Source organism: Gallus gallus, chromosome 22, assembly GCF_016699485.2.
Source record: "Gallus gallus isolate bGalGal1 chromosome 22, bGalGal1.mat.broiler.GRCg7b, whole genome shotgun sequence".
NCBI classification, from domain to species: Eukaryota; Metazoa; Chordata; class Aves; order Galliformes; family Phasianidae; genus Gallus; species Gallus gallus.
Genome location: NC_052553.1, coordinates 2,570,719 through 2,592,323, shown reverse-complemented (window position 1 = coordinate 2,592,323; position 21,605 = coordinate 2,570,719). Strand labels below are relative to the sequence as shown.

The following is a 21,605-nucleotide window of genomic DNA, read 5'->3' as shown; positions in this document are numbered from 1 at the left end:
TTGGCTCTGATTGGTTGCTGGTGATAGTCTTCCGCCTCCCGAGCTAAGAACGCGTTCTTCTATTGGTTGCCGGCAGCGCGAAGGCAGTGGCAGGGCGGAAGGGACGGGGAGGCGGGAGCGGCGTTTCCTAGCAGCGGGCGCCGCCATGGCGCCGCGGCGCGGCGGGTCGCTGGGCTACGCGCTACTGTGCGGGCAGGCTGTGCTGCTGCTCGGCAACCTGCTGCTGCTGCACGGCGCCTCGCGCGGCCTCCCACACAACGGCAGCGAGCCCGAGGCGCCGGGCTCTGAGCCGGCTGCTGCCACCTGGGCCTACAGCGACCCGCGGGCGCCACTCGTCCTCTGCACGTACCTGTGAGCGCCGGGCCGGGCCTCGCGCGGAGAGAGGGTCCCACGGCGCGGCCTTCACCGCTTCCTCCTCCCCCGCAGCCCCGAGGAGTTCGTGGAGTGCGACGAGCCCGTGGACCACGGCGGGAACGCGACGGCGCAGCAGGAGCTGGGCCACGGCTGCGTGAAGGTGAGGGCCGGGCCGGGGGCGGCGGGGGTCGGCTGAGAGCCGAGGCTGAGCTCAGTGCTCCCCCACTCCCCGCCCAGTTCGGCGGGCAGGCACACGGCGATGTGGACCACACTCGGGTGCAGTGCCGGGCCCTGGACGGCATCGAGTGTGCTGAGCCGCGGAGCTTCCTGCGGGGCAGCCGGCCCTGCGTCAGGTAGGGGTCCTGTGACAGGTCGGGGCCCTCTGGAGTGAGCCACAGCCTGGACTGGGCTCAGGGGGCCCCAGGGCAGTGGGCAGAGGTTGGCTGCCCCCCAACCCACCCTTGACCACCTGCTGCAGGTACACCGGCCATTACTTCATCACTACTTTGCTCTACTCATTTTTCCTGGGCTGCTTCGGAGTGGATCGCTTCTGCCTCGGCCACACAGGCACCGCTGTGGGAAAGCTGCTGACTCTGGGGGGTCTCGGGATCTGGTGGTTTGTGGATCTGATTCTCCTCATCACTGGGGGGTTAATGCCCAGCGATGGCAGCAATTGGTGCACTGTGTACTGAGCAGAACCAGGGCGGATCCCTAGAGCTCACTGTGGCTGCAGGACTGGAGATGGACTCCTCCTCTTGCTTCAAAGCATCAGAACAAACTCCACTTGAGGGCTTCTGACTTGCACAGATATGGATTTACAAAGCTATAACTTAATCTGCAGAACAATTGTTCTTGGTAATTCCTCTGTACATATGTTGGACACAAAATTAGGTATATATTTTGCTCGTTTTAAACAATCTGAGCTTTTTTCCTCTCAAGTGATAAGTTTGACAACTCAGGCTTTGCAAACACAAGTGGTCAAATTAATAAAGTTTGGAAAGAGCTGACTCCACTTATTTTTTATATTAGTACACTACAGACAGAGATGGTTTTGTCTGGTGGTTTAGCAAACATTTACAGCTGAAACCTAATGGTGTTCTAGAGGGGAAGTGACAAGCTCAAATTATAATTATTTGCTTATGTTCATATGCATTTGCTACACATGAAGCTGAGTGAGATATAGCAGAGACTGTACCCTTCTGAAGAATGTCACTTTCCTCTCTTTCAGGCTGGAAAAGCCATAGTACAGCAAAAATAAATTCAGGATGTAAAAGTAATATTGTTCACATACTGTGAGAGAAATAGGTTTGGGGATCTTTTGGTTGAGGTTTTGGTTTGTATGATCATACCAGCTACTGCATAGGCAAAACTTAGAGTAACAGCAGGTACTGTTACTCTTTTTCAATAGCTACTTTAAAAACACATTTGAAATGAGATGAAGAAAGACTATGAATAAACTATCTTGCTTTGGAAATAAAAGAACCTGAGGACTTCAGCCATGTCACAGAGTGCGTGCAGTACTGAAATGAGCAGAGGCCCCGAGCCACTGCACGCACACAAAAGAGGAAGCTCTGCCAGATGCAATTTGAGAACTTACCAAGTTGAATAAAAACGGGAGAAGGAAGCTACAGCAAGATACAGGCAGCCAGAACCAGACACAAAATCCATATACGCAAAAGTCCAGTAAGATTTGACATGAAATACAGCAGATGTATACTTTCCATCCTCACGGAGTTCTGCAAATTGAGCACCCTCCACTTGCTTGCAGTTAGCTGATTTCTGTCTGCGTTACTTCTACTTCTGTCCTCCCGTGGAACTGCAAAAGGTTTCAGTCTGGCAGGGAATTAATTGTGCCTGTTCCAGTTTTGCTTTGTGGTTTATTGCAACAACTCCTCCTCTCTGGGGAATGGGATTTATATCCCATTTAGGTCACAAGTAATCTGAGTTTGGCAGCTTTGAATGGGTCTCAGGGCAGTGGGGTGAAGTGGGGGGGCCTTCATTATAAAACTACCACATTCTTCAGCCTAGTGGAACAACAGGGCTGGAGAGCCCATGGTGGGAAAAAAAAAAAATTAATTTGTGAGCCAGAAAGAAATAAATAATAATCCTGTGTGTAAAAGCCCGTCATCATTAACATCTCAGCCCAGCAGCTGCCAGCTCACAGCAGGGGCTCACATTCCTTCCCTGTGTGAGGCTGTCATTAAGTACAGTGAGGGGTACCCCGGGCATTGCTCTGATACCCTTCGTCGTGCCCTTGTACTCAGCAAGGCAGGATTCATTGGAGCTTCCCTGGCTCCAGGGATTCAGCCCATCCAGGCCAGGATCTGAACTTCTTTGCTCTGCAGTTCCCACATAAAATTCTCTCTCTAGGATTTGAATAATATTATGTGATAGTTACTCTTATTTTTTTAATTGCTCTGAAATTAAAAGGACTTCTGAGCATTTGGAAAAAAAGAAAAAGCACTCAGTTATTATCTTCACTTAATAACAGATACAGAGATTTACATTTGTTAGCTTCCACAGAGTTACAGTGCATGAGGAGTTAGATTACACGAGCTATAAGGTCTGACTTTATTCTCACATAAAGTGAGCTTCCCTGCTTTTAACTCCCACTGTGAGTGGGGCTAATGGTAAACATTTCAAAGCAAATTTGGGTGGAGGAATTCTCTCCTTGGAGGACGTCTGGCTGTGTAAACGAAGGAGCGAACTTACTTCCTGGCTGCGCCTTCCCGGTGCGCGGCTGTGGCTGAGCGCTGCGCGGCCGCATGCAAAGAGCGGAGGCGCCCACGAGGCAGCGCCTGCTGATTACAGCGCGGCTCCCACAGCCCAGCCGGGGGGTTGTGGGGCAGCGCTCATCCCGTGGATCCCACTGACCCTGAGCACAGCGCTCTGCGGTCCCACAGCCCCGGGGCACTGTCTGGCACTTGGTCTGGCGCTGCCGATAGCATCTGTCTGCGCGCAGCCCACGTCCCGCCAAGCTCTTTGCGCCTCTGAAATGAAACCCTCCCCGCCTCCGAGAAGCGCGGGGGATCGGTGCTGGAAGGAGGGGCTGCCCGCAGGGCTCCCTTTGCAGTGCTCGGAAAGCAAAGACAGCAAACGGCTTATGCCGGGATGGGCATCAGAAGGCGTCAGGCGTCAAACTGCCCCCAAATGCCTTCACTTCTCTCCACTGTTCCTCTTACCAACCGCAGCACCAACAGAGAGCCTGGAAAAGCACCTGGGGTTTCCTTCTTTATTTACAAAGGGGCAAAAAGAGAGTTCCATCTGCAGCCAAAACACACCGGCAGGCTGAGAGACCCCCGGCCCTAAGAGCACTTGGAGCGCAGCTGGGAACCATTTGGGCATTTTCATATAGAGGAGCAAACCCACTCTCACATCACTTCCCATCCAAAACCCCCAGAGCCTGCACACATCTCCCACCAATGCATCATCACTGTCCCGGAGATGAGGAGGGTGGGAATGGGAGAAGAGTGTTGCAACAGCACTGCAGCCACAGGTAGTTACCTTCCTGGATAATTAACCTTAATTGTGCAACGAGCTTCTGCTCCACCATCCCAGGCCTGAGGAAACTTTGCAATTGCCAAGCAGCACGGCTTGGTACTGTGTTTGAAGCCTTGCACAAAGGAGCCATCATTTAATGGGTTCCCAAAATGAGGTCAGAGCGCCGACATCAGCTGGTGCTGTGAGTGGGAGTGACAGACCAGAACCTCCAGGGAGCAGAACACCAAACCAGCAAGCAGAGGTCAGCTGAAGGCAAAAACAAAGGAAAAAGGCAAAAAGGAACAGCGTAACTGAGGCTTCTACAATTAAATAACAAATATTAATATTCTCCCAGTACCATTTGCATTGTTTTACACTCGTTTTTTATCGTTTCAGTGTTCTCCAGCATCCCTGCACAAAGCTGCTCTTGTCCCCTGGCCTGGGGGGTCCCATTCACCATCCCTGACTGTATGAAGTGTATCTGCAGCTGCTTCTCCATGGGTCACAACAGACACACAGGAAAGCAAAGTAATGCCACCTGACAACACACGTTAGGCTGATTTTGCAGAGCAGAGAACACATAACAACCAGAAGAAAAAAAGAAAAGAAGGTAACTACACAAAGCAAAGGGACACCTTGCTAGCTGCAGAGCACTCCAGCACTGCTGGGCTTGCGGTGCAGCCCCACACCTGCTGCCCTGATCCTTCAGCTGCAATGCATGGTTGGGCAGCTCAGCTCCAGCACTGCTGTGGTGCACTGGGAGGGAAAGCAGAGCCCCTGCCCTGCATGCAGCTCTGAGCGCACACAGCACCAAGCACTGCTTGCAGCACCCGTGGCATCCTACATGTGCTTGTTGGGGTGAAGGCATCAAACAATCGCTCCCTGGGGAAGACTTGCATTTTCCATGTGCTGTGTCACACCTCCCACAGGAGGATATTTGCTTATGGAAATGACCGGCTCACACTGCTAAGAAAGGTTCTTCTCATTTTCACTCTGAGTCAGTATGGGGTGGTTGGACGAGTCTCCCGGGGTTCATCTACACGCTCAGCTTTTGTTGCTTTGTGCTCACAGCACTTCACTCAGACAGGTCTTTTTGGTGCCTAACAAACCCCAGAATAACCTGAGAATTCCTCAGCCCCGGTCACCACTGTCCCCCAGGAGCAGCACACCTTGCCAGGGTGTAACAACAGCCACAGATATGAAAGGAGGCAGTTTGATGCCACTGGGTGTGCTGGTACCCCATCGGTTGGGCAATGCATGCTGGAAACATCATCCATACTGCAGGCTGCAGCGCAGCTCCTGCTCCGGGCACAGCAGTGCTGGGGAAGACTGAGCGGCACAGAAGGGAGATGAACGTTCTTCCAAAGAGGGGAAAGGCCGCCTCACCCCCCTCGTGCTTCCGAGCCCTCCTGCACTGTCTTCCATGTTTGGTGCTTGGGGAGAAAGGATGCCACACACCCATGCAGGGGGCACACCGTGGAGCAGAGGCACCGTCAGACATCAGAGGTCCGGATGCTGTCATCATCCAGGTCGAAGGGGAACGCCTTCTCCTTGAGGTGCTGTGGCTCCGAGCGGTGCCGCAGGCGCTGACCCGGTGCAGGAGCTCCATCGCGCTCTGTCAGCGCCGGCACAAACACCGCATCCCGGCCAGGCACCTCGGGCTGCCTCCTGTCCTGTGGCACCGGCGTCCAGGGCTGCCAGGCGGTAGCGGGGGCCTTGCAAGGCGCTCTCCTCTCCTGCGGCTGCGATGGCACCGAGCTGCCCCCAGGCTTGGTCATGGAGCAGGAGCGCATGAAGGAGATCTCCTGCAGGGAGCGAATGTTGGTTGGTTTCTCTGTGCTTCGGGAGCCACCTGCAGAGCTCTGGGACCACAGCCCTGCACATGCTTTGCAGCTCATAAGTCGGCAGAATCATTGCTAGATGCCAAACAGGACACAGATGGGTATGACTTACCCTCGGGCGGGTCTTCAGGGCCTGCACCGCCCCTGTGATGGCACGGATCCAGCTGTGCATGTCCTCGGGGCTGTCTGCCTGTGGGATGGGAGGAGCGATGCCTGGAGCTCACCCTGCCCCAGAGCAGGAGCTCCACCAGGAACGGCTCCAGCAGAGCCCTGTGCCCACCGCCACCCAATCCCATACCTGGATGTAGAAGGTCCTGGAGCTCGTGATGATCTCAAAGAGGTTGTCCCGCATCAGGAGGTCACTGAAACAGTAAGAAAGGGGCACTGGTACCGTGATGCCACACTGGGTAGCAGAAGTCCATGGACGTTCTTATAACTGGAGAGTATGGGGACACATCCAGGGTGAGCCCTGGGTCTCATCAGGAGAAGACGAATCTCTGTTAACGTTCTATTTGTACTTCAGCTAACGAGGTTTGTTTTCTCACTGCAACTCTTCCAGTTCGATTTTATCAGCGTCTGTTGAACAAATGGTTCCCAAGATGCTATGCAGCCACCTGTGATGGTGCAGGGAATACGCCTGTGCGTGGCTCCCAGCTGCCTCAGGAACACCTCTGTTCTGCTGCCACACAGTGCTACGCACTGAGCAGCACTGTGCACTCCTCCATTGGGAGATAAGCACTGCGTGAGCACACCCAGCACAGAGATGGCTATCAGTGGGGCGGAGAGCAGCTGCAATATCCTGCGTCCCAGCACCCCTGCCTGCACCTGGGGACTGATGGAACATGGGTTTCTTCAAAGCAAAACACAAGTGAGATGTCTGCAGGGTGTCCAGGGAAAGCAAGGAATGGCGCCCGGCACGTGGGGATAACACTGGAGAGCTGCAGGAGATGGGAGCCACACAGCCCCCATGCAGCAGCTGGAGCATTCCCCTAGGGGAAATTCAAGATTTGAAGGGGATTTTGGATGGGGCTGGCAGCCAGACCCTCACCCTCCCCTGCAGCCCCATGGAAGCCTTACCCAGACTTGACCAGGCACTCGTGGGTCTTGCAGATGTCCTTCAGCAGGATGGAACGCAGCGGCTCCTTGTCCTGCAGGATGAGAGTGGCTGCACTGGGATCACTGTCCCATTGGGACACAGCGGTGCCAGTGCTCAGCTCCAGCATGGCCGGCTGCAGGCAGGGCAGGGGCTGCTCACCTGCTCACATTTGTAGTAACTGATGGAGAACTCATCGAGGACAAAGTAGCGGCGCTTCCAGCTCTTCCTCTGGAAAACAGAGGGGACCGCTCGGCGTTGGGCTCCACACTCTCCCCACACCAGGGATGCCCTGGAGGCACCCAGAGCATCCCCAGCCTGAGGGAACAACCCACAGCCATCCAGCACTCACCACGTTGCCCTGCTTCACGCAGAAGCCGCTCTTGATGGCGGGCGGCCCGGCGGGCGGTTTGGTGGCCGAGGTGGGGATGTAACTCTGGGAGCGGCGCAGCAGTGGGTGTGCAGTCGGGTCGCTGCCCTCCGCTCCATCCCCACCATTCTGCAGATGGGAGCACACGGTTAGGGGGGAGAGCAAGCCAGAGCATGCCCTGGGCACAGCGCTGCATGCAAAGGGCTCACTGCTGCTCCCAGGCACAAACACACCTTAACCTTCCAGTCCCACTCCACGTTGTTATGGCCATGCTGCCATTCCCCTGCGGGAAACCGGATGCTTGTAGCCCAGGTAGGAACACCACGGTGTCTCCACCCAGCACAGATTGTAGCTGAGCTCAAACATCCGTGCTCAGCTCCTTCCAGCCCCTTCCTCCCGCTCTCAGTCTGAGGTTTGCACATTGCCATAGCAGCCACTGCTGGCTCACACCCGCACCACCCTTATATGGCACCGTGTGGTTAAACCAGTGACCGCCCTGCGCTCACACTGCTCCTTCCAGCACCTTCAAGACAGCGCTTTGGTTTTCCCAGGACAGGGACCAGTAGCAGCTCAGCCACCTCAAGCTGCAGTGGGCAGCACGGGGCGCTTGTTGGATCTGTGCAAACCCCCACTGAGCAGCTCTCCGTGCCCCAAACCACTTCCCCGTGCACCGAACCACCTCTTTGTGCACCTTGGGCACATCTGCAGCACCGCCCCAAGAGCCAGCTGGGCAATGCTGCTGTGTGCTGGGGGTGGTGGGAGCGGGGCTCCCCAGTGCAGTCACTGAACTGTGCAGGGACGGCTCCAGGAAACCGTGAGCGTGCCCAGGAGGTGGCAGTGGGATCAGCACCACCTCCCCCTGGGGTAGACAGCACGCACTGAAAATAGCCCAGCAGTTGATGTACTGCCTCTAAAAACAACTCTGGAAAAAAAAAATGCTAGGAAAGGGCTGAGGATGGGGCTCGGGGGCAGGACCCATCCCCACATCTCGGTGGGAAGAGTGGCTGTCACCCCCCGACACAAGCAGTGGAGGTCTGGAAGGCAGCAGTACCACAGGGTGGGCAGGGAGCAGAGAGTGCCCTCCTCCTCACACCCCCACGTCTCATCACTCCTCAGCGTGAGACACAGCAGAGATGCTCAAGGTGCTGAGAGCAGCTATTTATACACTCTGAGTGGGAAGGCATTGCAGGCACAGCACTGCTTTTCAGAGCCAAGAGTGCAAAGCAGCCTTAAGCAGCACGGCCAGGAACAGCCTCCCCCTGAGCCTTGCGCTGTGCCAGGGCCCCTCTGTGCAGGCACACACTGAGCACTCCTGGCCTCCTTCTCTTCCTCCCACACCTCCCCAGCCGGACACCAGCTGGAGCACAACAGCACAACCCCATCCTTGGGGACACCACCACGGGACACCCCAGCAGTGCAGCAGTGCCCACAGCTCACCTGGCTGATGGAGATGGGGGTGTGCACCACCACACCACCGATGATTTCGGTCTTGTAGGCCACTGGGGGCTTCCTGTCCTGTGCCTGCAGCACCGCCGGGGGCTTCGTGACCTCAGTGGTGGGGGGTGCAGCACCGCCCTTTGGGACCTGCGAGAGCAGGAGAGTGATGGCCACAGATCCGTGGGCACCTCCATTGGTGCTCCCAGCCAAAATGCAGCCGTGGCCCTTTAAAAAACATCAATGGGGCCAACAGCCCAATTAGGGAGGGCGCGGCCCCCACCCCATCGATTCACAGGAGGCACTGAGATGAGAGGTGGTGAATAATTCAGCATCACCCCACAGGAGTTTGCAATCGCCTCTGCAGCCCGGTGCGTTTGTGGGACAATCGCTCCTTTAATTGTCCCCGCTCTACTTCCAGCCAAGGCTTAATGATGAGCGCTCATCAGCCTAATGAGGCCGGGCTTCAGCACGTCTGTGGGGATGCAGCAGATGGATGGGCGCTTCTGCACACCCAATGCCACGCACTGAGCACCAGCACACTGGGCACACTGCACCTGCACTGCAAGCAGCCCCATGCCCAGTGCCCGCCTGCCCCCACTCAGCTCTGCACAGAGGTGCTGGGGAGCTGCAGGAAGCAGTTTCACAATGCACACATGGGGACACTGCATGCAGGCAGCTGGCAGTGGGCAGCAGCTGCAGCTCCTGTCAGCCTCCATTGCATGGCACGGTGCAACGGTGTGGCAGGAATGAGCTCCCCGTGCTGAACAGAGCAGAGCAGCACCCAGCTGCCTCTGTCACCATCCCGGCAACCATCATGAGCCGCGTGCTCTGCACCGCATGCATGCACAGTGCAGAAACACAGGAACCGAGTGGTGCACACAGAGCAGAAGTCTCTGACAGAAGAGGAAGCTGAGCCTGGCACCGGGAGCAGCACCCAAACCACTGCCCCTGCTCCCGTCCCAGCACAGCCTGCACTGGGCTAGAAGGACACGGGGTGCCCCCGGGTACACAGCACCCAAACGCTCCCGGCACACGGCCGCTGCTGATGGAGCGCTGCACACAGAGCACAGATGGTGCTTTGTGCTGCACATCCATCCCTCATGGCCCGCAGTGCTGGGCTGCAGACACCACCGGCTGCTGGGTCAGCGCCCATCACTTCACGGCTGCATGAACAGTGCAGAAAATGAGAGGTGACTGTGGGCAAAGCCCTGGAATCTGGGCACAGCCTGCCCTGCACGGCCCTCCAACAGCACAATGCGTTCCAGGAAGGACGGGAACTCAGCACAGCAAAGAAGCACGAGAAAGGAGCCCTGTGACCCACCGTGATTTTGCTGGCGCGGTTGAGAGCCTCCACCCAGTCCTGCAGGTCCTTCTGGTCGCTGGCTTGCAGGAAATAGCGCTGGGACAGAGCGTTGATCACTGCCAGGGAAGGGGCTGAGAGTCAGGAACCCCCCCATGTGTAGTGGCACACCCCAACCACAGCCCCCGCATCCCCCCACTCACCAAAGCAGAACGGAGTTTTGGGTTTCTGTTTCGGGGTGGCAATGCTGACCTGCAGAGCAAATTAAAGGGAAAGGATCAGCACCAACACTGGGACAAGCTGGGAAGCTTTGGAGACCCTGAACGTTCAGGTTTCTGCCGGACTGACGCAGTCACTCTTGTCAGCAATTAAGGAAATTGGAGGAAAATAGCAGTGGTTTCTCCCTGAAGTGGAGGAATCGTTTATATACAAATCACATCCCCCAGGGCTCCAAGCACTGCACTCATGGGGTATTATTCTGACGGACTTCCTCCTTCCCAGCCAGTCCGTAATGCTTCACGTATGTTTTTCTCCAGCAAAGCCCCATTTTTTGGCACACACAGAGCTGGGACTCAGAGCCCCCGGCACAGCGCAGCCCCGCACTTTGTGACCAAATGTTGTCCTGCAGCAATTTCCACTCAGACTACCACATCTACAATTTACAAATGCGGCTCCTTCCGACGTTGGAAGGCTCAGCCCCACAGCATTGCTTCATCTGTGCTTAATTTATAAATCATGACTCAGCAGAACAGAGGGATCCGCTCCGTTCCCTCCCGGCTCCGCTGCCCCAGCCCACAGCGCACTCACACCACGCAGTCCCAGCTGCACGGTAGCCGTCGCTTTGTGCACCATTTCTGCCCTTCCCTGGGAGAAGGGATGCCCAGGGAGGGCAGCGGGTCAGGGTAGCATGGCACAGAGCAGCCACGCTCTCTCCAGGCCTTACCTTGGAGATGTAGGTGAGCTGCAGAGAGCCGACGGCACCCGCTCCCATAGCCAGGTTCTGCAAAGCACATAACAGAAGGGAGGTGAGAGCAGAAGGCAGAGGAGACCCGGGGTCAGCATTGCTGGGTCAGGCGCTGCTGCGGGCTCAGGGTGCATCCAAACGCATGCAAATGGGAACTCTGCTTTATTTGCTTTGGATGCAACTGCAAAGAGATGCGGAGTTCAGGACTGCTGGTGACCCGGCTGCTAACAGATACAATCCCACTGCTCTGCTGCTTCCTTGGAAAGCCCAGCAGAGGAACTGGGGCTACTTGGAAGGGATGAATTGCTTCCAGATGTGGCCATGCTCAGCACCGCTATGTGGCTTTGCCCCGAGCTGGCAAAGCCCAACACGTCCCCACAGACCTCACCAGGCATTGGATGCGGCTGCAGCAGTGGAAAATTCAACCCCAAGCTTGGAAAACAAAATGAGCCCGAGCAATAGATGGGGGAAAATCCCTACCCACGTGCTTCATGCGAAAAGCATTCCTACCCATTAAACCACAGTGGAATGGGCACAGACGTGACACCGTGCTGTCCCCAGGACCTGGCTGTCCCACCCGTCCCACAGCACAGGGACAGCTCAGCCTCGGGGAGACCTGGGGGGACCCAGCCCTGAGCCCTACCTGCGGGTTGTCCATGTACCACAGCAGGCAGTTGGCCTGCGTGTCCAGGATGAAGTAGCGCCGCAGGAATTTGCCACAGGTCTCATTTTCCTCAATGTCCAGGAACCCACAGATACGGTTCTGTCGGTCCAAGTACGGCATGCCGGGTTCCTTCTGGCATCACCCTGCGGGAGGGACCGGTGGGAGCCGTAAGTGCTGTGCTGCTAAATGCAGCCCCAACTTCTGCTGCCTCTCCCGGGTCTCCACAGCACACGGCTCAGTGCAGCAGGAGCAGAATGAAACTGCTCCCTCTGCACATTTGTGCTGTGGGGAAGCTGCCAGGCAAACACAGAAGTCATCCAGCGTGCTTCTGCGATGAGAAGGGAGCGCAGGGTGACTGCATCACCAAAGTAAAGCTTCCAGCCCAACTGCACCGCTCCAAGAACTCCGGCACTGCGGCCAGCAGGGATGGACTGTGATGAGTGACAGCCCCATGGCCCAGCGCTGCCCCATAGGACAACAGAGCAGCTGCAAGGGGCTGGAATGGGCAGTGTGAGGACCCTGGAGGCAGCTGAGCAAAAGCAGCACTGTGGGCTACAGAGAGCCTGAGCACACTCCCAGGAAATGTCCAACAATGTGCAGCTCCAGCAGGAAGCGCGAGCCGTGCAATGCAGAGTCAGCAGGGACAGCTATGGGCAGTGCCCTGCAGTGCTGTGAGCACAAACCCCCCCGTGGAGCAGAGCAGAGCAGAGCCTCACTGCCAGGCAGGAGCTGTGGGCACCGCTCAGCCCAGCAGAGCCCTTTGGTTGCAGGGACAGAGATGGAGGACGTGGTGATGGACGATGCAGGCTGGGGTTGGCGTGGTTCGGACAGCAGAAGGGAAGGTGACTTGTGCAGGTGCCAGAAGGAGGCCGCACAAACAAAATATTTCATGCAGAAAAGGAGGAAATACTATTTTTGAGCCGAATAGCTGCAGTGGAGTGGCAAGTGTTGTGCAAGAGCTGCGGTGCAGCTGCGGAGCAGAGGTGGGAGTAAAGGTGACAACCTGTCCTCAGACTTCAGAGCCCCACGTCAGCGCTCCAGAGATGGGTATCGCAGCTCTGCTGGGGGAAACGGTGCTGCTTCAGTAGGAAGGGCTGCTTCAAAACAGCACATCTGCCCCGACACAAAGGGCGTGTGGGAGCTTCACATTTCGCTGCTTTTTTGTGGGTTTATTTTTGTGGGGTCGGGGAGTGCAACATGAAACGGATTCCCAAGTGACTTCAGCAGCACCCAAACGATCAGACAGAGCTTCCTGAATCACCTCCAGCAGCGAGCAAAAACCCAGAGATTTCTTCCTACAGCACGGAAGGGACTGAGCCACGGCACAGCACTCCTGTGGCTTTTGGGGTTGGTTTGGGGATGATTACCCAGCTCCCCCCCCCAGGACATGCTGCAGCTCCTCACCCCTCCCCTTTGCCATCCCGCATTAGCAGAGCATGCAAACAGCTCAGCTCTACCGCGCGCTGACCTCGGGTTGCACCTGGATATGCAAAACCCATCGAGCAGAGGAGATAACGATAACGATCGCTCCAAACTGCCCTCGGGACAGCGCTGGATTCCCTCTTTGAGAGCGGGAGCCGCCCCTGCCCTCACTGGGAGCCCCGCTGCTCCCAGCCCTCAGCACTCCACCACCGCCCGCTCACAGCCACCCCAATTTCACTTTTACATAGGAAAATGATGAAAGCAGCAGCTCCGGCTCTGTCAGCCTGCGGGCATCTGGTCCTGCAGCTCAGGAAGAGGCTCACTTTACACTAAACGTTTACTATTTACACAGCACTTTGTAAATCCAGAGTCTTAAATATTCGTACACGTCTACTATAGGAAGGCCACAAGACTAAATCTGGAGGACGGAGAATAAGAGGGACCGAACACACGAAGGACCACACAGAAAATCGGCATCGCTGAGGACGTGAAACCCTCCTGCGTGGTTCCCGACGGCTCCGGGACCTCACGTGCAGCTGCAGCACCAGTCTTTGCAGGAAGCATCCCTGTACCCCCTCCTGTTCTGCTGCCGGTGCTCAGCGAGCAGCCACGGACACTGTGCTGCAGGGACCCCCAGCAGCCCTGCACCGTGCACTGTGGCAGCGCCGGCTGCAGGCTGAGCCCCGGCACCCCTCCCTGCATCGCAGCCCATCGCGTCTGCAGTCACAGCATTCCCCCCTCGCTCCCGTCCCGTCTTTGCTGTCCCGGTGCCATCCGGGACACGGGACGCTGTATGTCACGAGGGCCCCACGCGGCGCCCGCAGCGGTGACAGCGTTACTTCCTCCTACCTGGAGCAGAGCTCTCGCCCTACCAACACCCCTCTGGCAGCTGACACGGCGCACAGACGGTACAGGAAGAGCCCAGCAACTCCTGCTAGGTGCAGGCACGTGCCTTAATGAAGTAATTAACCATCTGCAAGCAGACTGGGGTACGAGGATACGCAGATACAAAGCAACGAAGATACACTTCATCACCATACCGAAAAACTGTCGGAGGAACGCACTTCCAACAGCAGCGGAGCGCAGACCCTCGCTGCGCTTTTGCTCCCAGTTCCGCCCAGTACAGCCCGTCCCGAGTGCCCCAAACCCCGCGCTGCCCTCAGCCCACCCCGCACCACCCCTCGCTGCAAGCACTGACGTGCACGACCGCCGCAAAGCCCAGCACGGCGCGGGGCAATCCCGTCCGATGGGTACCGCTGCTCCCAACTGCTGCGAGGGGATTTCAGCCCCCTCCCCTCTCACGGACCGACGGCGCGAACCGCGGAGGCGGCTCCACGTCGCGCAGAGCCCGCAACGCAGCCCTGAGGGCGCGGGGGAGGAGGAAGGACGGCGACCCCCACCCCTCCGCGCGTGGGGTGAGAGCTCCGCGGACGAAGCGTGACCCCTCCGCCCCGCACTCACCCCGCACCGCCGCTGTGCTGTCGGCCCCACGCATGGCCGGGTTGGGGCTGCGCGCACGCCGAGCGGAGCAGCGCGAAGCCGCGGAGGAGGGCCGGGCGCGGAGGGGGTGTGCCCGCGGCTCCGCCGTCGCTTTTTTTCCGGGTTAATTACGTCTCCCATTAGCAAAGCCGGCCCCGGATGTGAGTGCGGGGCCGCGGGCTCCCGGGGGTGCGGGTGGGTGCGCCGGGAAACGGCTGCACCTTCGCATCCGCGGTGGTCTCGGGGGTCGGACCTGGGGCTTCGCGTGGGAACGCGGCTCCGGGTGCCCGAAACGGCCGCAACTCAGCCGCCTCCACCTCCCCAGGCAACCCCGGATCTGCCCCGGCCGCGGCACAGAGGAGCGAGTGGGCTCGGTGCGAGAGAAGCCGGCAGGTGCACGGCGTGGTCCCGTCCGACAGTCAGCCCCAAATCACCCGGCACGCCGTCACTGCTTTACCGAACCTTTCTCATGGTGCAGAAGGGAAGATGCTGCTGCCATGAGCAAATACAAGAATGGAGGAAAGCGTGCATCTCAGGGGGTGAATTTCCCAAACTTCTGCACCAGGTCCAGGCTGCTCACTAACTCTCATTAGATCCAGGTCCTGTCAGCCCAGCGAGGCAGGTTTGGGAGTGCTCACACGTTTCCTCAGCAGTCTGGAGGTGCACCCAGATTCTGCTTTGTGCACATAGGGGGCAGAGGCTCAGCACAGCTCCCCTGCAGGTGAGGGGTGCACCAGGATCAGGAGTTAGCACAAACTCAGCACCCCAAGGGAGGGTCTGCAGAGCCCCGTAGAGCACACGGCCCCAGCCTGCAGCTCCATGCACCTCACTGCTGGTGCATCTGGGGGGGGGATTGCCTTCATATTTGTTAAGGCAAGATTAGTCTGAGGATGCAATACTAGGCATTAAATTCCCACCTCCCCATGTACTTATACACTTTAGGGCTTGTTTTGTGAAGTGTTGTCAAGTAAACACATTGCCTCACCCCCAAGCATTTCCTATAGCCAGGGTCACTTTTAGAACAAACGTTACAGAAGATTGCCCAAATGCTGTTACTGAAACCATGTGTGTTCATTTCTGCGTGTCTGCCTCAGGAGAGGGTGAAACCGCAGCGTCGCAGCACAGTGCTGCCCGGAACCCATGGCTGCAGCACAGAGCCCAGAGGTGCTGGGCTTTAAGTACAGCCTTGGGCAGAGATGAGCTGCTCAGCTCGAGTTCCAGCTCCTCCAATGCACAGTTCAGGAGAGCTGCAGCCTGCTGTGTGGTCAGGGCAGCAGGGCTCCGGCTGCAGGCAGGTTGCATGCAGGAAGCCCCACTTTCCCTGACCAGAGCTGCATTTGGCCCCAGAGCACTTTCTCTTCATGTGTTGAAACTGACTGTGGTGCAGTGCATGGGGTGCATTGCTCATGCAGGCAGCGGTGCTCCCCTGGTGCCTTAAGGAGCTGTTTCTTCAAGAATGCTCACACTGAGCTCTGTCCAGGCTGTTTTCCCATCCCTGTCTCCAAAGCCCAGCATCCAGCAGTCACATGCACCACGCAGCTCCCCTCCCTGCTGCTAGCTGGGGCTTCTCCCACACTCCCCCAGTGGGGAGGGTCCGGCCACCCACCCTGCTGGGAGCTGCAGCCCCAAATGCATCACTCATTACATCAGGAACAAAGAACTGTGACCTCCCTGCACATCTGCTGCCGGCGGGGCCGTGGTTACAGCCTGGAACAGCCAGATGGCCTTATGCCATTCCTGCTCACAGGATGGGGATGACATTTCTCCCCACAGCTCTTCCCATCCTTGTCTGCCAACCGCTGCATCTCCCCCATCCCTGCCCACTCCACAAGGACTAAACTGTTCCATAGGGTATTTTTGTACAGGGGCACCTCTTGCCGACCTTGTGACTCACGGCAGGGCCTGGATCTGAGGCAGCTCAGTTTTCTATGGGCACGGTCACATGGCAGTTGGTCACACTGAGGCTCTTCCTTTATTTAGAGAGTCTTCAGCGCTCTTGATGATTTTCACTGCTGCAGCCTACCTGGCGGTACGAGCAATGCCCTGACTTTGCATGAGACCCCGAAGGGCAGCAGGACAACAGGGCCTGGAGGTCCCATCGCCCCCCATCCCTCCAGGGAAGCCTCCCCCATCCCTGTGTGCTGCAAGAAGGAGGGGAGCTCACAGGCACTGGGCACCTGGTAAGACACAGCCCAGCGGTCTGCTGACACCCCGCAGTCAGAGTGCATCCTTCTGCAAGCCCTGACCCACACAGGACCCAACATTCCTGCTGCCCATAACTTCCAACCCTCTTATCCTGCAAAACTCACCCAGTCGTCCCAGTAACATCCTGCAACATTGAGTTCCACAGCTGAATCTGCGTACAATGAATTATTTCTTTTCTTCTGTTTGAACTTGCCCTTTTTTGTTTCAGTACCCGTTCCCTTTTTTTCTGGTGCTCTCACTGAGGGGAACTCCCAGCACACAGCAGTGCTCTCAGTCAGCACTTTGCTGTCTCGCCCTGCACACACTTCTTGTAGTTGGGTTCTCGTTGCCCTCTCTGTGCTCCTGGCTGTCTCACCTGCAGCTGTTCCTGCATCAGAGCAGCCCAGGAGGGTCAGGCCGCAGGAGGAGCACTCCTGATAGCCACAACCTGGCAGGTCCTTACAGCAGCACCTGCGGGACACACCTACTCATTAGGGGTTCAAAGGGAAAGCATAGTGGAAAGAGGAAAAGCGAGATCTCCTGGAGGTGGTGGTGACAGCCAGAGCGTGGATTAGTCACCAGAAAGATGCTTAATCTTCCTGAGAGTGGCTCACCCAACCCTGTCCCAGGGTCAGGATGGGGACAGGGATGGGGACAGGTGCTGCCAGGGGTACACCAAGATGGTTTCCTCTGCTCAAGCAATGCAAAGAGCTGCACAGAACGAGCTCAGCCCGTATTCCACACCCAGCACATCCACAGTCTGTCTAAAGGACAAAATTGTGAGCAGCTCCAGCCCGGCCCTGAGGTGTGGGGTCATGGCAGAGTGCTGGGAGTGGGGCCCAGGCCTTCCATGCACTGCACTGACGCAGCCTTCCCACGGCAGCCACGCTCCAATGAGCGCACATTCAAATCAGAGCCCCAGGAAGCACCACCGCTTTGGCTGGGGCCATTATCTCTCTGGTTGATGCTTTCCTGTAAATGAAAAGCAGTGGCTGGGAATGTGGCTTTCAGCTGCAGCCTTTATTTGAGCCACTCTACGTGCCGCGCTCCTGGTGAGCAATGCCTACACTACTGCACCGAGATGCTACGCCGCGCCACCCCCATGGCCGTGCCACCCCCTGGCCGTGCTGTGCCCATCACGGCACACCCAGCAGCAGTGTCCCCGCCAGCCCCACGGCCAGCAGGCAGGGCAGGTGTGGCATCATGGCTGCCCCAGAGCTGCGTGAGCCCCGCGGCCCGTTGCAGTCATCGCTGAAGCAGCAGTGCAGGGTGGCCCCCCCGGAGCTGCGCCGTGCCTGGTCACAGAAGGACTTGTAGGAGCAGGACTTGATGACGCTGTCTGCAAGGGAAGGCAGAGCACACAGGGTTAGGTGCTGCTGGACACCTCTCCAGCACACAACTGAACTGCAGAGGGATGTGGTGGCAGCTCTGCAGCCCTGGCAGGGACTTACTGGGAGCAGTGATGGTGGAGCAGGCGTCCGCGTACTGAGGGCAGCTGTGCGAGCCCTGCTTGTTGCAGTCGTTCTCGTTGGATGCGACGCATTTGTGGCATCTCAGCGCCGCACCTACGCGAGGGGAGGAGCGGTGAGGCAGCGCTGAGCCCTCTGCCTGCTGCGTGCTGCCCGCACCACGGGGGTGCAGCACTCTCCCAGGTACAGCTCACAGCGGTGTAAAACCTTCAACCTTTGTCTTTTTGTGCCAAATGTAACTGTAATGAGCGCCGGTGGAGGTGGGGTTCATCTACACCGCAGAAACGGTTTCGTGCGTGTGTGTGCCATGCAGGCAGCTTCCCCCGTGTGATGCACCGCACTGAGCTGCGCCCATTGGCACTGCTCAGGGGCACTGTAGGGCGCTGGCAGAGGGGTGACGGGTGGGTGTGTCACAGCAGTACCCCCCCTCCCCCCGGAGGAGCTCACAACGCGTCCGGGTTCTGTGCAGGTGGAGGAGCTCCGACCCCGCGCGGCTGCGGAGGTCCCACTCAGCTCAGGAACCGCCTGAGCAAATGTGAAAGCACCGCTGTCGCTGTCTGACAGCGAGAGCCCTGAAATAACAGCGCTGCTTTGAATACGTGCAGACAGAGCACCTCCGAAAAGCCCCGAAGAGCCGCCCTCAGCCGAGTCGGGACGTCAGGACCGCTTGATTTTTACAGCGATGGTTGAATTAATGCTTACGTCGGGAGGAAAACGTCCGCCCGCTTTGCTGGACGAGCAGAGCCCTCTCGCGGCACGCAGCGCCCGCTCAGCGCGTTGTGCAGCGCAGAGCACGAACTGCTGCTTCCTCCCGTGGAAAGGAGAATACCCCACCCGTGAGTGGAGCCCACACCGAGCACGGAGTGCGCAGCGGCACCGCTCACTTCTCTGCTCCGTTCGCTACAACCGCGGCTGCATTTCATCAACCACCCTGTGCAAAGACCCCATCCCAGCGCGAGCTGAGCGCAGCCCCACCTCCCCGCGCACCGCAGCCTGCTGGTACCGCGCGCCCGGTGCCTGCAGGCGGGGAGCAGCGCAGGGAGCAGCGCTGGGTGCTCCTCAGTCCCACACTGGGGCAGGGACTGCTCCCCCTCACGCTCTCCTGCAGGGACGGCAGCCGAAGGCACTTACCATCCCGCGCCAGGGAGGTGACGATGGTCAGAGCCAGGAGGGTCTTCAGGGGCAGCATTGCGAGCAGTGCGCGCGCGGGGCGCATAGGCTCTCTTTTGTCCCGAGGTCTTAAGGTAATCTGCTTGGGCGATTGGATCTATGGGCTGAGGATAACGCACTTAGCGCAGCCCGTCCTAATGCCACCTGAGCTGGGAGGGGACGCAGCTCCAAGGGCAGGGGCTGCCCAGGGGCACGGCGATGGGCACAGCACAGCCCCGACCCATCTCCAGGGCTGCGCTCTGCTCTTCTAACCCTAACCCAATCCCAACCCATCCCCAGGGCTGTGCTCTGCTCTTCTAACCCTAATCCAGCCCCAACCCCAACCCCATCCACACACACGAGGTAGAATCAGGCCCTTCCCAGGAGTTAAATCCTCCCAAGCCGCTCACCACCCTTACAAACAGCATGAAACCTTTCAAGAGTGATAAACACCATTTTTACTCAGGCAATGAAACATGGAAAAAAAATATATTAGTAATCATCATAATAATCTCCTTTGTGTGAGTATAACTCTTACAAATATTTACCTGACATATAAAAGGGAAATTACTGTACGTACAAAATCGATGCTGATGGCAGTGACGGATGGTGTACAGAGCGATCCTGGCAGTAGTCAACGCAAAGGGGGGGAGGATGGAGGGATGCGGTGGGAGCGGAGAGCAGTCGGGGTGGGCACTCATTGGCACTTCACTGCAGGCAAAAGATCTACGGGCGAACGCACACACAGCAACACTGCGCTCATGGGCACCCTGCTGCTGAAAGGGACACATCGCTGCTGCCGCAGGAGAGGGGACCACAGCAGTGCTGCAGCGTTGGCTCTTGGGGAGTAGCACAGGGGACGCAGCAGTCTTGCCCATGTGAACTTAAAATGTGCCTTCAGTTATAGATAACGACGGCTGGTATGTATGTATTTATATATATGCAACTATAACCATATTATAGTTAATAAATCATTCCTTAGGAATCTTTGCCCAGATTGTACGTGCATGCTGAGAGGCACAGAAACGCAACGGCACGCAGGTAGCGGAGGCAGCAGCAGTGTGGCCATGGGACAGCGGGAGCAGAGCGGTGTGAGGATGCTGCCACATCACATCACTGCTGCAGGGACAGCTCTGTCTTCCACACAGCTCTGTGCTGTAGGAAGGTCGCAGCACTCAGTGTGCTCTGTGTGGTTCTGGGAAGGTGCTGAGCAATGCGTGCATCACGAGGATTTGATCTCTCTGTGCCGGCATCGCTCCTGGTTGCCACCACCACCCCGCAGCCCTGCAGCCACCCTGGGGCTGGGAGGGCTGCTGTGGAGCTCAACACCTGGGAGAAGAAGGGAAGAGAGTGGTGCCAGGCTGTGGCCACCCCGGTGCTGGTGAGGGGAGCTGTGCTGCAGCAGGCTGTGGTTGGCAGTGTGACTCCCCAGCAAAGGAAAGGAAACAGGTGAACGTTCAACACAACACTGCAGGCACACAGCATCAGCCATCATCCCCCTTGCTGGGTCAGTGGGAGCGGGTGGGGACCCTGCATGTGCCCAGGCTTTATGCCTGTGTAATAAATCCTTTCTATACATAACTAATAAAATATATCTCCGGTGTATGGCTCTGCCTTAACAGATGTCTGCACTGCATGCGGAACGCAGGGGTTAGAAAATAGAAGGAAAACAGCTCAATTCTTTTACAAAAAGGTAGCAGCAAAAAGGTTTGCTAAGGTTTTAGCTAGGCTAGGTAGGAAACAGTCCAACAGCATTTATTTCTCTTATCTGCCACCTCAGGGCTGTCTGTGTGCGGTGAGGGAAGGAGCCTCAGCCTCAGCACTTCTCCTGGGCTCACCAAGAAGTAACCACCTCTAAAATGCAGCAGGCAGCCTGCATGGAAATGCTGCCTGGATCTGCCTTTCCCTGTAAAGGCCGGCTTTGTTTGCTTCCCTTATTATGCAGTGCTGCAGGGGGATCGGTGACAGCAGTGCAAGACCCAGAGAGTGACTGCTGCTCTGTGCCTCGCCGTGCTGAGCGGGGAAAGGAGCTCCAAGCAGAGCCCCTTCCCTGGAGCTCCAAACAACGCCCCACGAGTGCCCTGGAGCTGTGCCATGCAGCACGTGAGGACAGTGACAGCACGTGGGAGTGGCCACCCTCACACCTGGGGTGCAGCAGCCACGTGTGTGCTTTCTGCGGGGTTGCTCCGGGGTAATAATAAGGCAAAGTGCTCGAAGGTAGGAGAAAAGCAGCCGGGTGCGGAGCGCTGGGGCGGTGAGCTCAGTCTGCCCTGCCCAGCTTCGCGATCAGCTCGTCGCAGATCTTGGTCAGCTCCTCGATCTCCTGGTTCTGGAAGGGAAGCAGCCCCTGAGGACCCCGTGGCGCATCCCTCCTCATCCCCCATGATCCCATCCCCCTG

General features: G+C 57.6%; 4 protein-coding genes across 21 annotated transcripts in view; 1 reads left to right on the top strand and 3 right to left on the bottom strand.

The window, feature by feature from the left end:
- The first annotated feature begins 105 nt into the window (after window positions 1-105).
- On the top strand, window positions 106-1,361 carry TM2D2 (TM2 domain containing 2). Its single transcript, XM_424392.8, has 4 exons — window positions 106-351; window positions 427-514; window positions 592-707; window positions 833-1,361. The coding sequence occupies exons 1-4, from the start codon at window positions 146-148 to the stop codon at window positions 1,044-1,046; spliced, it is 624 nt and encodes a 207-aa protein (XP_424392.1). The 5' UTR covers window positions 106-145; the 3' UTR covers window positions 1,047-1,361.
- Window positions 1,362-3,572: 2,211 nt separating this feature from the next.
- PLEKHA2 (pleckstrin homology domain containing A2) lies at window positions 3,573-16,762 on the bottom strand. Of its 5 annotated transcripts, none has more exons than XM_025142766.3 (12): window positions 16,714-16,762; window positions 11,483-11,646; window positions 10,819-10,875; window positions 10,079-10,127; window positions 9,897-9,994; window positions 8,576-8,800; window positions 7,121-7,267; window positions 6,931-6,999; window positions 6,753-6,823; window positions 5,974-6,037; window positions 5,788-5,865; window positions 3,573-5,639 (listed from the first exon to the last, which is right to left on the bottom strand). In XM_025142766.3, the coding sequence occupies exons 2-12, from the start codon at window positions 11,621-11,623 to the stop codon at window positions 5,328-5,330; spliced, it is 1,311 nt and encodes a 436-aa protein (XP_024998534.1). In that variant the 5' UTR covers window positions 11,624-11,646; window positions 16,714-16,762; the 3' UTR covers window positions 3,573-5,327. The 5 variants fall into 5 exon arrangements, with proteins under 5 accessions (XP_024998534.1, XP_046759307.1, XP_024998533.1 ...); XM_046903351.1 differs by having other exon boundaries at window positions 8,576-8,722; XM_025142765.3 differs by lacking the exon at window positions 16,714-16,762 and adding an exon at window positions 14,387-14,435.
- Window positions 16,763-17,589: 827 nt separating this feature from the next.
- Window positions 17,590-20,508, bottom strand: LOC121107413. The gene is made up of 3 exons (XM_040651539.2): window positions 19,189-20,508; window positions 18,040-18,153; window positions 17,590-17,927 (listed from the first exon to the last, which is right to left on the bottom strand). Exons 1-3 carry the CDS (start codon window positions 19,271-19,273, stop codon window positions 17,725-17,727), a joined length of 402 nt encoding a protein of 133 aa, XP_040507473.1. The 5' UTR covers window positions 19,274-20,508; the 3' UTR covers window positions 17,590-17,724.
- TACC1 (transforming acidic coiled-coil containing protein 1) overlaps window positions 19,641-21,605 on the bottom strand; it is a 26,396-nt gene continuing 24,431 nt past the window's right edge. For all 14 annotated transcript variants that reach the window (XM_046903416.1, XM_046903415.1, XM_046903414.1 and 11 more), the window contains one exon: window positions 19,641-21,535. In XM_046903416.1, the coding sequence (XP_046759372.1) occupies window positions 21,467-21,535 (69 nt within the window). In that variant the 3' untranslated portion in view covers window positions 19,641-21,466. The remainder of the gene's footprint in view (window positions 21,536-21,605) is intronic.